A 16,193-nucleotide genomic window follows, 5' to 3' on the forward strand; every position below is an offset into this window, starting at 1 on the left:
CAACATCTCATGCTGATGCTGAGAGGCAAACAAAAAAAATACATCAGCAAAAATCATTAAAGTTATCATTAGCTTCAATCTCTAATATCTTTTTTAACCAACTTTGATAACTATTTTACGTCATTTCCAGCCAGAAGAAAAATTTTCAATCAAATGACAATGGGCAATAAAAAAATGGTATTTGTGTGAATAATTTGGGACCTATCAGTAAATATGTTTGTTTAGATCTGGGAAAGTTCTGCTGTCCCAACAGCTCACTTTGGTGGTGCACAGAGAAATCAAATCAAATCAAATTTATTTATAAAGCACCTTTAAAACAACCACAGTTGACCAAGGTGCTGTACATAAGCATCAAAGTATTATAAATGACTAAACAAGCTACATTTTACCAAAATTCTGCCACATGGGAGCAAACTTGTGACCGTTTTTAAACCTTGAAGTTGTTTTCTTTCCCTGATATTTTTCACTAATAATGAAAGGAGGGCTACTTCACCTCTACTTAAACTGCAACAGTGTCCAAATCCCTGTGCTATTGGACAAAAGGAGATTTCTTCAAGGATTTTCTGTGCAGTGGCCAGACGTTGGAAAATCTCAGTAAAACCTGGCTGATTAAATGTCTATTTTTGCTTGACAGAAAAAGACTAAAGTAGTTCTTAAATGCAGAGATATGGACTGAAAGTATCAGGCACCAAGCAGCAGATTCTTTACGCCTCCATTGATCAGACTTGCCCTTCAAGTACATCCCGCATTTGCTTGATCAGATTGAGATCTTGGAAATTTTATCTTCCTAAACAATGGGTTCATTGTCATGCCATCTAGAGGTGTATGTGGTCTGCAATAGTATTCATGAAAGTGCCTAAGCTTAACCCCAGGCGACTTTCACCTAAGTCACTGATTGTCATACTGTTCATTTTTCCAGTTTCAAACACATCAACATCAAGAAGCAAGTGATCAGCCTAATATGCCCTACATGTACATAAACAGAAACGAGTCAGTACTGTAGGCTATTAATTTAAATAAACTGAGGTCAACAAGTAATGTAGCCGCAAGGGGACACAAGCCAGTGTCCTATTGTGCCGGTTCCAAGCCCAGATAAATACAGACGGTTGTGTCAGGAAGGGCATCCGATGTAAAACTTTGGCCAAATCAAACATGCGAATCAAATGTATGACAGACAGGGTTAGATGGAGGCAATTGATTCGCTGTGGCAACCCCTGAAGGGAAAAGCCGAAAGGAAAAGAAGAAGAAGAAACTGAGGTCAACAAGTTGCTGAAGGATCTTGCATTAAGGACAAATCTTTTATTTGCCTTTAGAAAAACATCAAAATATTCCTGCAGAATGTACATATTCAGCAAATGCAAATCACAAAGTGACAAAATGTCTTATTATTGATCAGTAGCATCCTAATGAATCCATTTAACAGTACTAAAGGTCAGGCTTCGAAAACAAAAAAGGAAAAAAAAACTAAGTATCCAGTTGAAGACTAAGAAATCTTGTGTTTTCATTCAATTATTACGCATGAAGGAAACCAAAAGATTCTGTTTCTCCACAAAGAAATAAAGTCAAATGCAACTTTTTTTTTAAAATGCTGAGAGAAACCCTGCACATAATTGCATAGGCGTGGGCCCAATCCACAAAGCCTTACCAAGAATGCATTTATTTTTTTAAAATGCCTCAAACAAAAGCTTGGAATGTTTTCTTTACAGATGAATGAAAAAAAAAACTCGTACACCAAAACAAAAATTACAGTAACTGTAGACAGTTCAAGAGTCTATTCATACTAGTGACAAAAGCAGTTGTAGGAAAAATCCTGCCTTATTCTAAAACCATATGCTGGTCGATGTACTAATTAGACAGAAATGTATACGACATTCATTAGTATATAATTCTGACTGTATAACATCACCTCCATATTTGGTGTAAGTGGCTATAGATGGAGTAAAATGGAGTGTGCTTCTTTGCAGAGTAGGGAATGTGAGTATTATTCCTCCCTCAATGTGTTTCAAGTCTCCATATCAGCACAGGGAGGGTTTGAAATGCCAACTTCCATCTTAACTTCTTCATCCGGCTTGCTGTCTGCGGGTTGTCTGGTTCTGGATAAGCACAAATCAAGACCAAGAAGCTCACTTTTTATACCCATCACTGGTCCAGATGGTGCCATCTTCTCCTCGGTCTTTGTTGTGCGTTTCTTAAATTCATGTCTTTCAGTACCATTAATCTGCCCTGAAATTTCACTCTCTTCCGGCTCACCTTTTACAGGAGGAAGAGGAATGTTGGTTGGCGCGGACTCCGATGAGCTGCGCTTCTTAGACAAGTCCAGAGGTGCTTCTGGTTCCTGTTTAATCCCAGTTACGAGATCCAGGGGGGCTCCGAGAGCAGCGCTCACGGCGAGGTTACCTGGAAGGAGTGGGGAGGACGCTTGAGGCAGGGCTTGCATAGCTGTGACTGGTAGAGTCTGAGGGATTGCAGACGGGAGTGGAAGCCCATTGGTTTGAGTTGGACAGACAGGAACAAACACGACGAGTTCGACTCCGGGAGGCGGCTGTTCGTTGAGAGTTAGCTTCCAAACCCCGTCTGATGGAGCGGAGCCAGCAGACACGCCCGCCGTCACAAGTCCTGGGCTGCTGCAGTCCTGAACTGGTGCAGCAGGATTGGCTGAAACAAAAACAGGCGCAGCGACTGTGGCTGCTGCAGTCGACGAGTCTGGTTTTGCACCGGGCTTTTTCGTGTCGGGCAAAGAGCTCTTCGAGGTCTGACGTTTCTTGGGAGCACTCTAGAAATGGAAACACAATGAAAACGTCTCAGTTATTGGATGAGCTATGAAAAACCAGAGTGTGACATACTATGATACAAAAATAATGAAAGTTCAGGGAAATATGTTCACTCTACCTGATTTGTACGATAAATATGAAGCTTTATCCAGCAGCAAATAGAAACGGGGGAAACAGCTAATCTAGCTCTGTCCAAAAGCAGAACGTAATCCACCTAACAGCACCTCTTAAGCTCAGCAGCATCAAAGAAAATGGATCAGCATATTTTCCAAACTGCATTACTTAATATATAATTTACATCTCAGTTCAACCTTTCCTTGTTTTCTGAGCTATTTTGTCGGAAAATCAATGTCAGCAGGAGCACTCCAAAAGAAACTGGGATACTGAGTGTGTTTATCTGTGCATGAGCATCCTGGTTGTACACTGAGCATGTAAACACCAGATCCTAGTTTCAGAAACCTGGATGTGCCAGCTTGACAGAAACCCTGGATACTGTGGTATGCCATTTATGTTCCCGAGCATTTTTTTTTGTTGAAACAGCACATAGAGAAAATCCAGACACACCTACACACAGATGACCGAAAAGCTGACTCAGACGGGTCCCTGCAGGCACATGAATAACCAGGTTTCTCGTGTTGTTGAAAACATCTTCAAAAATCAAAACCAGCATAAGACCAAAAACTGACTGCATTCACAATCACTGCAGAATGTGAATAAATTTGAGGAAAATCTGATGAAGAATCACATTGCTCAATATCACAATGGCAAAATGACCAGTGATATAAACAAATGCTCAAGTATATTCGTTTGTATGTTACGTTAAATAGTTTGTCAATTTCACAGTTTTTCTTTAAACAATTTTGTGCAACTGACTGATCAAACTGTACATAGAAAGTTAATTTTAAGCACTATAAGGAAAGAAAACTGAAATTTAGTTTTTCTCTAAAGCTCCTTTTAAAACATTTTCTTCTAAAAATCAACAAACATAAACATTGCACTCAAACTTTTTCCCTTAGTGCTGGATAACCTTGCAGTCGGCATCAAATTTGCTCTAATTTATGTGAATGTTGCTGATGTTTAGCTGGAGATTCATCTGATTGGAGAACGTGTGTGAATGATGTACCAAGTACCAAAGGCTCAATCTGATGTGAAGTGTTTTTTCTTTCTTTTCACTGCACCTCTGACAGGCTTTTGCAAAGTGCTGACCGCAGGATGAAACGTATGCTTTAATGGTCAGCACTGCATGTGGTTTCTCATCATTTTGCACAGAAATGAATGACGGAGGTGTTAAGAAATCAAGTCACACCTGCACACAGAAACCTGGATACTGAATATAGGGATAAAAATAACCAGTTTTCTTAAAACCGGAATACTGATTTGCATGTGAAATCGGTCACTCAAAAAAAAAAAAAAAAAAAAAAACTGAAATTTTCACTTCCTTGTATTAAACAAAATAATTCTCCAGAAGCTCTTCCATGTTGGGGTTTCCCAAAGCATTTAAAATCCATAACCAAAGTGCCTGCACTTGTCCACACATGACATCAATTTAACAGCAGACAAAGCTACCTTCAAGCTCATGGATGGATTACATAGCCCGACTCATTTTCATACCACTGCGATTTGACTCTCAAATAAACGCTGGTGCTGAACTGAAACATTCAACTGCCTGGAAGGTGGGAAATCTGCACAACAGAGTGAAGTATTATTTGAAATGCAATCAAAGGCAGTGGAGGTGAAGCTCGTACGTCACTCACCTGAGATGGAAGTGTTTGTCCGCAGGTTTTAAGGTGGCTGTCGTAGTTCTGCTGGTGGGGGAAGCCGAATCCACAGCTCTGACAAAGGCAGGGCGACTTGCCAGCGTGACCGCCCATGTGGGACATTAACAGCAGCGCCGAGCGGAACCCCTTCCCACATTCGGCGCACTTGAGCACCCTCTGGTGAGCCCCGGCGTGTTTCTTCAGCTCCTCCGAAGTGTCGAATCTCTGTCCGCACTCCAAACACCTGATCTCATCCGTTGTCACGTTCCTGTCCTGGTTGCCCCAGCAGCCCGTGTCCTTTTTGTGCTGCTGGAAGTCCTCCTGACTGAGGAACTCCCTCAGACACGCCACGCAGTGAATGCGTTCGGGTTCGCACTTGTGTTGGCGGTACAGCTTCGCCAGGCGGAAGTGGCGGCGGCATCGAATGCAGGTGTACGGCAGCAAACCCAGATGGGAGAAGCTGTGTTTGAGGAGGGCGTTCTTCTTGGTGAAGGTCTTGGGGCAGTCCGTGCATTTATAATTGCGATGGCAGCTTTTCTTCCGGTGGCGCGCCAGGGATTTTGGGGAGGAGAAATTGCGGCCGCACACGTCGCACACGACATTCAGCATGCATTTGTGGAGCTGCACGTGGTTTTCGCACGCCTTCAGCGAGGTAAACACGCGTTTGCACAGGTCGCACTCGTAAAACTCGTCCTCGAGGTGAGTTCTGGACAGGTGTCTGTTCAGATCCACCTGCGCGGGGAAGCTCACCAGGCAGATGCGACACTGGGGACGATCCACTTTGACCAGGGCGTGAGTGCGCAGGTGGACGCGGTAGTTATAGATCTGGCAGAAGCGCTTGCCACATTCCGCACAGCAGTACGGACGCGCTCCTGTGTGCAGGTTCATGTGGTCTTGGAGCTTGAATTGGGAGGGCAGCTGGAGATGGCAGATGCTGCAGCGGTAATCACCTGAATGACCCGACTCTGGGGGAAAGAGAAGGAAATAACGGATGAGAGCAGATCAGGAATAAAGATGCACACTCAGCAGGAAGGAAATCATATATGGGGTTTTAGAATATAAGAAAACCCATGAAAATATCAGACACAAAAGTGTGCGAGTTCATGTTTTGATAGTTGTTAATTTCCCTTCCGTAAGAGAGGCACTTAGCTCTTCACCAATTTGTTCCTACTGCATGATAAAATCTTTTTTTCACAAAATAAAACATAATATAGATTTTTTTTTTACATTTATTTTGTCCATTTGCCAATACCTGTACACATTTTTTCCACCTAGTTTCAGAGGGCACTGGGTCTCTCTTGTCAGGGAATTAATGGCGGGTGTAAGCAAATGCAGAATGTTTTTAAAATGTACACATTCACTGAGGAAAAAGAAGAACATTTCTATGTAAAATGCACCATTTTCATTTCTATGTAACATTTTCAAACAAACTTGTTAATTTTAAACCTGACAGGTGTTATCTATCTGCCAATATGTTCATTTTATAGCCTTTATCATGCCGATGCCAGTAAAGTGCTGATATCATCCTTAGCGGGCAGCTAGTGATTCATCAAATATGTGCCCCTATAGACGGCAGAAAATAAGAAAAAAAACATTAAACTGTGTATGAAATCTTATTGGAAAGTTAGCTACTACTGCTTTTGGAATTGCTGCTGTTGTACTGAGTAGAAATAGTCTTGAATTGTGAGGCTTTGCGCTGCCAGATGACATATAATCAGGCTTATGCTGTTCAAAATACAACAGCGGCATTTTCACTTGACAAATATTTGGGCAGGTGAGGGTTCACGCAAAGAAGTCACAAATATTTACTTTCATTTGAAGCTAAAATGTCCCAAAACAGTTGGACACTGCAACAGCTCATGGCAAAAATGACTTCAGCAAGGACCAAAATATTCTTTATAGCAGAACTGCACAAATTTATCAATTAGTTGTCAACTAGTAAATTAAAATCCAAGTATTTTGATAATCATTTGATCAGTCTGAGCAGTTTCTTAACAAAAAGAAAACTTTTGCCAATTTTATTTGGTTGTTGCTATGACAATAAACTGAATATTCTGTGGACAAAACAAGACGTTTGACAACTTTGGGAAACACTGACTGGCATTTTTGACCTATTCACCTAACCAATCAGGTTAATCGACACTAAAAATAATGATTAATCAGGACTACACCGCTCAGGTTTTATCATTTACATGTGTCACTTTATGCGCTTTCCAGAGTTTTAGGACACAAACGGAGTTCTTTGATAAAGGGAATAAGCTATATCTAGCTTTGAGTGCACACTTGATTCTTTTCATTTCATTGTCAGTTTCGAATGTTTTCATAAGATTTGTTGACAATAAGAAAAATGTCTATGTACTGCTTATATTTGGCAAATTTCCCGGACAGACCTTACTTGTGCTGCACCTTTCATACACTCACAAAAACCTTGATTCTAAGGTTCTTTTATGTCTTTATGAAGCCAAGCATGGGTTGACAACTTGGTAAATTTCAAAAATTCTCTGCCATTACTCTACATCTTGGCCTCTTAGACCCTCAGACAGTTAAACGGATCCACAATCGGCTGGTTGGCAAAAGAGATCATGCCTTTGCAGTAGTAGCTCTAAAACTCAGAGTAGCTTTTCCCTTTACATTAAATCCTCCTCTTCTGTTGACATTTTTTGGAAAAATCTGAAAATGTGCATGTTTTTGAATGGCCTTTGGTTGCTCCTAGTGGTTTTAGCCTTACAAATTCTTGTCTTATTTGTCTTGTTGAGTATTTTACATTTAATGATTTTTTTAAAATCTTGTTTTGCCTTTGCACATTTTTTTGTCATCTCTCTTATATCATATACAGCACACTGGTTGCTTTAAAATGTGCAATATAGATATCTTTAACCTGATTTGACCCAATACGTGTGGGTGCATTAGCCTTAAGAGAAATCAGTCATACCATCGCTTATTCCGTCCTCTTCCTCGTCGTCTTCCTCGTCAGCCTCTTCTTCCTCATACAGATCTGAAACTTCACTGTCGTCCGAGTCATCATCCACATTCTGTTGGCCCTCTGCTGGTCCCTGCCTAGCAGTATTTCTGCCACCTTCATCAGTGATCAGCTGGGGACTGTCTGCTCCAGCAGGGGAATCATCTACAGTCATCTCTGACCTTTCAGTCCCGTTGACAGCTGGTTCATCTTGTGGACTCTGTACAGAATTTACCTGTTTATCGGGCAATGTCTCTGCCGGAGGTGACGACACATAAACCACTGTGTTTTGCTGGGAGTTGGAGGTCAGTTTTGCTGTACTTGCTTCTTTCTCATCTCTGATCACATGTCTTTGCTTATGACTGGTTGAAAAAGAAGCGGGGGAGTGACTGGGGGAGTCACCAGGCGACGTGGGGTGACAGGGTGTCTCCCTATCCGAAGCCTCCTGTGGCTGCAGGATGTCTGGGAATCCCAACTCCGTCAGCTGGATATCAATGGTGTATTCAATGGACATGGCTGCTGGCTGTGGAGTCACAAAACAGAGAGCGGCTGGTGTTCAATTACCATTTGAAATTTATAAGACGCTAAATGAGGTTTATTTACAACCTGCACAAATAATACTATCAGATATATGTATTACAGCTTACCTGTCGACATCTGTGTAAGAATTCCTCTGGCTTTCTTCTTTCTTTTAAAGGTTTCCTGCAATCTTTAAGAGAATCCCATTATGACACACCTTACAACGCTGTTGGCCACCTCAGCTCACCTGGCAGGAGGGAGGGATGATGACAAAGCGTGGCTGCACGAGCTGTGCCTTCGATGTTAGCTTGTATTTTTAGCCTAAAGCTAATGGGACGCGCACTAACGAGCGACGAAAACAAAAATATTCGCCGCACAGGGCGCTGAAACAAAGCGTTAACAATGAAGCAGCTAGCCAGCCACCGACTCACTCCTGCCGAACATCGGTGTATTAAAGAGGTCAAAAAAGGAAAACAAATGAAGCAGCGCAAGGAGAGAACAGCGACACTGGCACCGCAGCGCTACTAGTGTCTAGGAGTGGTATTACATCTCGCAGCCGCAGGACAATGGCGCATGCGCGGATTAATAATATATTTATTTTTTTAGATTTTATACAATGCAGGTAATACTTTTGTACTACGCAAATTAGAAATGTAATAGTAGCGCCAATTCAAATTAATAAATGTGGCAAATGTGGTTGTTTCTATGTTAGTCACACATCTGTTTCACTAATCCCCAATTAATATCACAATTGCTTGATGAAGATCATGCAGTTTATCTATATTGTGATGTTCTGTTCATGTAAGCCATCATCATGATCTCCTCCCAAAATATCTCGTGGATGTTTAGACGTGCATTTCTGTAATAATGAAGTGTCTCAGAAACTCTTATTCAAATTTTCCATTCATAAAAACTGGGAAAATTATTATTTTTTTCATTTTCAATGACTACTGTCTAGGAAGAATACCTGATTTCATTCTGGGTTGTTTTTTCTTCAGCTATCAAACTTTTGATTTATTGTTTTTGACCAGTGCAGCTCTCTATTTTTTCTATAATTTTTTCTGGAGTTCTTCTTTGTGTATTACTGGTTAAGAAATGTACAGTATTCTTCAGGTTAAAGGTTAGGCAGTTAGGTTAAATAGTACATTAAATGTATCTCCACCACCATTTCACACACTACTAGCTGCAAGCACAAAATTAAATTACAAGATCATTTTTAAAAAAGCTGACAGCTGCAAATTTCAATCAGTATTTCAATGAGTTATTGTATAGTGTTTTTAAAACCCTTTGAATATATTGACAAGAACAGAAAAATAATTGTATTTCTAGACACATACAGTAGAAAAGATGTTACAAAATTAGTGTGTAGATTATATTCAATGTTCAAGTGTTGGCAGTATGTACCAAAGCAAACACTTTTTAATGTTAGCCTTACAAATATATCAAAATTCTCCTTCATGCCTTGTATAATAATTACAATAAAAGCTTAATATTGAAACAATTAAATAAGACACTAATACCATAGCTACAGGGAATGTCTTATACCAAGAATATAAAACGTGTCATGAAGACAAATAATCCAACGCTACATTTCAGGTTGTGTTCCTGAATATAGATGCGAGAACAAAGACAAAAAGTCAGGTTATTTCTTCAGCAGCCTCCCTCGGGATAGCATGATTTATTACATTTTTGCAGTGTCCAGACACATCGCAGTGGGGAGAGAAACAATCCAATCAGTGAATAACACATGATATACACAGTTCCTTGTGGGATTCTAAGGCATTAAAGAGCCACAAGTCCCGTTTAAGAAATGTCTAAGACATGATCATTATCTGGATAAGTGAAAAATAAAGGAGTACATTTTTAGCATAAAGACAAATGAGGATTATAGTGGATCATTTCTACCCACATGCCAAACACTCCACATTGAATCTGAAGCACTTAGCCAAAATAAAAGTTTTAGCAAAACTTAATCGTGTTGTTTTAAAAATCTTCCTCAATGAGACTTAATTTAGAAAGTAACATAATCAGAACATTAACTGTAAAAATGCACAATATGACCCAGAAGCTGTACATAACACATTTCTTTTGACAAACTGTCTACACATCCCAACATAGTATCTTTACTAGGCAACTAATTGACTTCAAAATATGATGTACGTATCCAATGTGTTTGGAAAAAAAAAACAACAGAAAATAAAAAATGTTTAATCCAAAGTTAAAGAACTCAAGACACAGAGTAATAAATTCACACCAAACCCATTTCACACTAAAAAAAATTCTCAAATCATTTAAAAAGTTAATCAAAACAGTTTGTTTTTTTTACAAATAAACTATGTATTATGACAAATGCTGTAATAGATGAATTTAACATTTGGTTAGTCAATTTAGGAGATGCATCGGTTTGTCCAACATTTCAACAGCTCATAATCAAACTTAGCTTTAAATCCAAAACTCGCTAAAAAGTCATTCTCCAAATCATTTCATCTGGAACATCAGCTGGAGTATGAGATCTCCAAGGTTAAAAGACAAAAAAAAAGGACAATTCATGACTAAAATCTTCAAAAACCATAAACTTTCTGCAAAGTCCCCGCATCTCAATTATCTCCTTGCACTTGGGTTTTCAGGCTTTTCCTCCGGGTGGCTTTTCTGGTGAGCTTTGAGGGTGCGCTCACGGCCAAAGCTCTTCCCGCAGGTTGGACAGGCGAAGCGGCCGACGGCGTGAGCCCGCGACATGTGGGCGTCCAGCTGCTCAGGACGGGCGAAGCTCTCTTCACATTCTTCACAGGGATGAGCTTTCCGCGGGGCGTGTTTCTCCTTCTTGTGATTGCGAAGCTGAATCAAGCTGGGGAATGTGAGGTCACATTCAGAACAGGGGTGCTGACGGGCCGGAGCCGAATCCACTTTAGGTTTCTTCTCCTTGTCTAGAGCTTCGCTGTCATCTTCAGGACTTTTCTTCTCTTCTGTATCCAATTTTGACGCCGCTTTAGAAGGACGGCCGCGCTTCACTCCGCCTGCTTTGCCTTTTTCTTCTGCTGGGGATGCTGCTGACTCTGAAGCGCTGCTGGCCTTCGCTGCCTCCTCAGATGTCTCGGCCTCATCTTTCTTTTTCCGCTTTCCCTTCTTCTCAGCAGCTGCTGCCGAGTCTTCGGCTTTGGCTGGCCGTCCGCGTTTCTTGATGGATGAAGTGCTGCCGTTGCATTGCTGACCTTCAGGGTACTTCTCCTGGTGCGCTAAAAGCTCGGATTCGGCTTCAAATCCCTGACCGCACTTCTTACAGCGATGGGTTTTTGTCGGGTCCTCCAGCTGCTCTGCAATCTCTACATCTGGACGAGGATGCTGGGTCAGGCGATGAGCACGCAGCAGTCCGGCACTCCGGAAGGTTTCGTTGCAATCTTTGCATACCATCTGCTTCTCTGGACAGACCTGTCTTCTATGAGCTGTGAGCTACAAAGGTGAGAGGTGTAAAGTTACAAAGAAACGTTAAATACAAACTTGAACGTGCTCAATAGTCGAAACTAGAAAAATAATCTAACTACTGTAGGAGAGAAGTTTTGTCAAAAAATTCACCGCATTCCCAGCTTTAATACAGCTAGTGTTTTATCTTCAAGCAACTTTCTTAAAATACATATTATACTCACTTCAGAGAACGTCTTAAAGCTCTCCTTGCAGTGAACGCATTTGAAGGGCTTGTCATCCTTGCTGTGTGTTGGCTGGTGCTGTGTCAGTTCCTCAGATGACAGAAATGTGCGGTCGCACACATAGCATGTGAACAGTGTGTTACCCTGTGAAGACATCAAATAAAGAGGAGCCACAGTTAGAACAATTTAAATCATTCAATTTATTTAAATTAACAAACACATAGATGTTAATGACCAACACTAACAATATCAGAGCACCATCAATATAAATGGTAAATGGTTGTATTTATATAGCGCTTTTATCCAAAGCGCTTTACATGATACGTCACATTCACCCATTCACACACACACATTCACACACTGATGGCGGGAGCTGCCATGCAAGGTGCTAACCACGACCCATCAGGAGCAATTAGGGGTTAGGTGTCTTGCTCAGGGACACCTCGACATGAGCACGACGGGCCGGTGGATCGAACTGCAACCCTCCGTTTGCAAGATGGCCACTCTAACACACTTTCAAGTATCAACAGCGCTCGATTTAGACGGTCGCCGGGAATCATGGGAGGTTGATGACATCATACAAAGTGGCTGCCTCCATGAAGAAAACATGATAGGTGGTTCAGCTCGATCGAACGCTGGATTTAGACGCTCGCCAGGTCGCCATTTGCGACTAAAAATGTCGCAAATGGCAACCTGGCGACCGTGTAAATCAAGCGCTGATCAATCAAAATTTTAGAAAACAACATACTCAAAAACACGGGAAATATAATTTGCATGCTTTTTGTTTTCTTTATGATTATAAAAGGTTTTTGTATTTTTTTTGCATTGCAATTGCATTAACATTACACAAATATAACAATAAACGACCACAGGATATCACAAACTGAAACTGTAACCTTTAACCCACTTGTTTACTGGACAATATATGGTGCTTAAAGAAAATAAACTTGGTTCCAGAAAAAAACAAACACAAAAATGAAAACTTAAAGTAATCTAGTAGGGCTACGCATAAAACCCCATTAAAAATAGCAGTTTAAAAAAAACTAAGGCACATTTTGCCCTATGCACTTACATTTAACAAATGACACAAACTCATCACATTTAGGTAAAATTCTTTTAATCTTACCTGCTGAAGCTGTTGCTTATATTCTTCCCTGTGACTCTTCTTCATGTGCCTTTCCTTGGCTTTGGCACTGCAGAATGTGATGAAGCACTGGAAACACTGCAGATTTTCATGCTGGTCTGGAAGCACACAAGAAGTGTAGAGAGATCACAGAACACAAGGTTAATGTTGAGTTGCTTACAGGTAACTAAGTTTAACTTGTGACCACAGCTCCACTTACAGGGCTGAACAGTGGTTGTTGGAGGTCCATTCAAACTGATGGGTTTGTACGGTTCTGCTGGTTTTTCGGGGGGAACTTCAGGAGGGGGATCCGGCAAGCCCCGTCCCAACACTATCTCCTCTATGTTCAAAATTTCCGAGTCCATCCTGGGATGCTGGGTGGTCCAAGCAGGCACTCACAATAGCTTTCCTGGATTCAGGCAAAGAAGAAAACAGCAAAAAAAAAAAAAAATTGAATGAACTAAAGAATAAACATCACGTGGAAAAATGGCAAGCATGATCAACAGGCAGAGCAGCAACAATTAATCAATTATCAACTATGAAAATAATCACAATCTATTGTGAAGATCAAATAATAAAGTTGAGATGACTATAAAGACATTTTTTTTTATTTTAGGGTCTTAAATTCGGTTTTTCTTCTGACCAAAAAAATTCTACAGTAAACTAAATATTTTGTTGGACATAGGATATTTGTGGACGTTAAATTGGGCTCTGGGAGACACTTGTCGAAATAATATTAAGCATTTTCTAATGGTTTATGTAACGAACAACTAATCGATTTATCCTCAATGTAATCGACAATGAAAATAACAGTCGCAGCCCTATTAGCAGCGGGTAACATAACACCGTTAAAATCCCACAGATGCAACCACTTACGTTAAGAGTCAACAAATCACAGCAATAGAAAAAAACGCCCTTTTAGTTAGGCTGAGGTCAATAATTCTAAAATAAGAGCTTCCTGAATCCACAGCGGCTTTACCCAAAAGGTTATTAAACAAGTAGCCAACGGGAAATACTGAAGTTTAAGCTAATATTAGCTAACCTACCGTAAGGCCGCTAGCCAGGCTAACTAGCGCCATGCAAGGCTACATGCACCTCAGTTACAGTTATCTGAATAAATTGTCTTTAGCGGTTCCAGCAGGTAAACCGGAACCGTTTGCACACCAGGTAGCTGCTTTAATTTAACGTCTGTGCACGGAGCTAATCACAAAACACCGGGCTACTTGGGCGCGCTAACGCTAGCAGGCTGCTGGTGGTTAGCTAGTTAGCGCTAACAACACTGACTGCCATTCAAAGAGCACCGCACACTTTCCGTTGCCTTTTCAAATTCTGATTCGTCGCCTGCCGCTTGCATGCATCTGCCGTAATTAAATACGAGCCACGTCGGTACCTTTACACACAAAGCAATCAGATTAAATCACGATATCAGATTGAGTGGAGACGTACGTTACCACTAACCGCTCTTTGAAGGTAGTTTGAGTGAGAGAGTTGACCCCACAGAAGTACAACCCACAGATCGGACACCTCCCGATGTGCAGTGGCAGCCGTTGGTACGACTAAGATGGCCGCCGGGGAGTCTTCGGTGTTGTTATCGATTGATATTTACACAAAACACACAAATATCAAATGTAAATTTACCATTTTTCTCCGTTACACAGCACGGTTTTGCACTGTACACACAAGGAAACGCAACCCTTTACTAAAAACGAAGCACATAACTTAAATACTTCTACTGTGTAAACTAGCATTACAATAGCAGATTCTCTTTTCTAAACGCTGTACATCTTTTTTAATATATTCAACTGATTTATATAAATAGCTCCATCACAGAGAAACTATGCAGCTTCACCTTAATTGACGTAAATTTGAACTAATCTATTCTAGTTATTGTGATTCTATGTTTGATCTTTGTCACGTGACCCCAAACAACTTGATCAAAAGTACTAATTGTGATTTTTGTTCATGCAATTTTTTTTACTCATGCAATTATATATTAGCACCAAAAACAGTGTAAACTGTAGCCTTTTAACAAAAACTTTGTCCATTAAAGTGGAATATTTTTGAATTCCTAAACCTCTATCACTGCATACTGTATATTACATTACATATTACACAGCTGTTATTTCACAGCTGCTTCATTGTCCAGCTACTTTATGTAAATAAAGTGGTAGTAACATTGTATTTATTACTACTAATAATTACACAGTAATAATTCTATTCTGTAGCTGTTTTATGCTAAAGTTTTGGTTCACCTTAAATATGCTCTTTTACTCCCGTTTATCGCTGTGCACAGTGGTTAAATACTCATTTTTCTTTAACCTGTTCTTTAAACGCTTGTGTGTGGATTTTGTTTTTGTCAAATATTTTGAAAAAGAAAAAGTGAAAATGTCTGTATTTTTAATGCATACTTGGCCAACAAAGCTGATTCTGATTCTGCTTTTGACATCCATTTGAAGCCCCAAATTATTCACATCCATGCCAAATTTCATTCATACTGAATTTTTATTTGACCAGCAGGTTCATTCCAACTGAAAAAATGGTACGATATTATGTTAGAGATGGTAATAATGAATTTTCCCTATTTCAGTTTAAAATATTTGTACTGATATTGCTTTATGTAAAGTTATTTAAACCCTTTCTAAGCAATCAATGCAAATTCTTTACTGGTCACCACATCAATCAAACTGCTCTTATAATTACTAACTGCACGTCTCCACTGGAATTTTGCGCCAGGACCAAGTAGCAAATCCTTTCTTCTTTGTCCAAGTGAGCTTTTGTGTGTGTGTCTTGTAGAAGTGGAATCCTCCTTGGTCTGATCCATGGAGACCAGCTTTGTTCTTGGTCTGCTGGAGTGTCCGATTGAGATGTTGCAACCAGAACTGCTCACATTCATCCAGATAGTCTTGTCGCTGATCCATGAATTCTTCCTGACCTTTTACACTTCTATTCTTCTCTTCTATTCACTTTGAAATTCCACAGTGTTGAGCTGTTGTGCTATTTGATGATGCTTTGTGCTGAAGCCACTGGTACTTGAAAACATTTGGATATGACTTCATATTCTTTCCTTTGTATTTGTCATTATTTATAGGTTAATATGCTATGATTTTACTGGTGATTTTTTTACTCACTTGAGATCAAATTGCGCTGTATCTGGCCCCTGAATTAAAATGAGTTTGACCACTATGCTCTAGAACATTAGAAATTACAACAATAGTCTGAATAGGAATCGATGCCCTATTTTCTTTAAAATTTGCAATTATTTCAAATGGTATATATAATAATTAAACATGACATTTTCAGCAAAAACAATTCAACTGTATAATAACATCGCTAATACAATGTAATAGCCTCTTTTTACACCTGCATTAGTCATTTCCACCCAGAAGGAACCAATTGGTCAAATAAAAATTCATTATAAGTCAA

The 16,193-nt window shown here is 40.1% G+C and overlaps 2 protein-coding genes across 4 annotated transcripts; both read right to left on the bottom strand.

The window, feature by feature from the left end:
- Positions 1 to 1,270: 1,270 nt before the first annotated feature.
- wu:fe05a04 (zinc finger protein 878) lies at positions 1,271 to 8,505 on the bottom strand. The gene is made up of 4 exons (XM_022207420.2): positions 8,135 to 8,505; positions 7,461 to 8,010; positions 4,526 to 5,493; positions 1,271 to 2,773 (listed from the first exon to the last, which is right to left on the bottom strand). Exons 2-4 carry the CDS (start codon positions 7,999 to 8,001, stop codon positions 2,003 to 2,005), a joined length of 2,280 nt encoding a protein of 759 aa, XP_022063112.2. The 5' UTR covers positions 8,002 to 8,010; positions 8,135 to 8,505; the 3' UTR covers positions 1,271 to 2,002.
- A 1,143-nt stretch (positions 8,506 to 9,648) lies between these two features.
- znf576.2 (zinc finger protein 576, tandem duplicate 2) lies at positions 9,649 to 14,361 on the bottom strand. Of its 3 annotated transcripts, none has more exons than XM_022207423.2 (5): positions 14,229 to 14,361; positions 12,991 to 13,179; positions 12,774 to 12,889; positions 11,648 to 11,791; positions 9,649 to 11,453 (listed from the first exon to the last, which is right to left on the bottom strand). In XM_022207423.2, the coding sequence occupies exons 2-5, from the start codon at positions 13,133 to 13,135 to the stop codon at positions 10,608 to 10,610; spliced, it is 1,251 nt and encodes a 416-aa protein (XP_022063115.1). In that variant the 5' UTR covers positions 13,136 to 13,179; positions 14,229 to 14,361; the 3' UTR covers positions 9,649 to 10,607. The 3 variants fall into 3 exon arrangements, with proteins under 3 accessions (XP_022063115.1, XP_022063114.1, XP_022063116.1); XM_022207422.2 differs by having other exon boundaries at positions 14,217 to 14,352; XM_022207424.2 differs by having other exon boundaries at positions 14,161 to 14,253.
- Between the last annotated feature and the right edge of the window lie 1,832 nt (positions 14,362 to 16,193).

Source organism: Acanthochromis polyacanthus, chromosome 12, assembly GCF_021347895.1.
Source record: "Acanthochromis polyacanthus isolate Apoly-LR-REF ecotype Palm Island chromosome 12, KAUST_Apoly_ChrSc, whole genome shotgun sequence".
In the NCBI taxonomy this organism is placed as follows: Eukaryota; Metazoa; Chordata; class Actinopteri; family Pomacentridae; genus Acanthochromis; species Acanthochromis polyacanthus.

Coding starts and splice junctions, on each gene's coding strand:
- wu:fe05a04 (XM_022207420.2), bottom strand. CDS start 8,001: ATGTCCATTGAATACACCATTGATATCCAGCTGACGGAGTTGGGATTC. Junction 5,494..7,460: donor AGAGGACGGAATAAGCGATG/GTATGACTGATT, acceptor TCTTTCCCCCAG/AGTCGGGTCATTCAGGTGAT. Junction 2,774..4,525: donor GACAAACACTTCCATCTCAG/GTGAGTGACGTA, acceptor TTCCATTTCTAG/AGTGCTCCCAAGAAACGTCA.
- znf576.2 (XM_022207423.2), bottom strand. CDS start 13,135: ATGGACTCGGAAATTTTGAACATAGAGGAGATAGTGTTGGGACGGGGC. Junction 12,890..12,990: donor AACAACCACTGTTCAGCCCT/GTAAGTGGAGCT, acceptor GTGTGCTTCCAG/ACCAGCATGAAAATCTGCAG. Junction 11,792..12,773: donor ATAAGCAACAGCTTCAGCAG/GTAAGATTAAAA, acceptor ATGTCTTCACAG/GGTAACACACTGTTCACATG.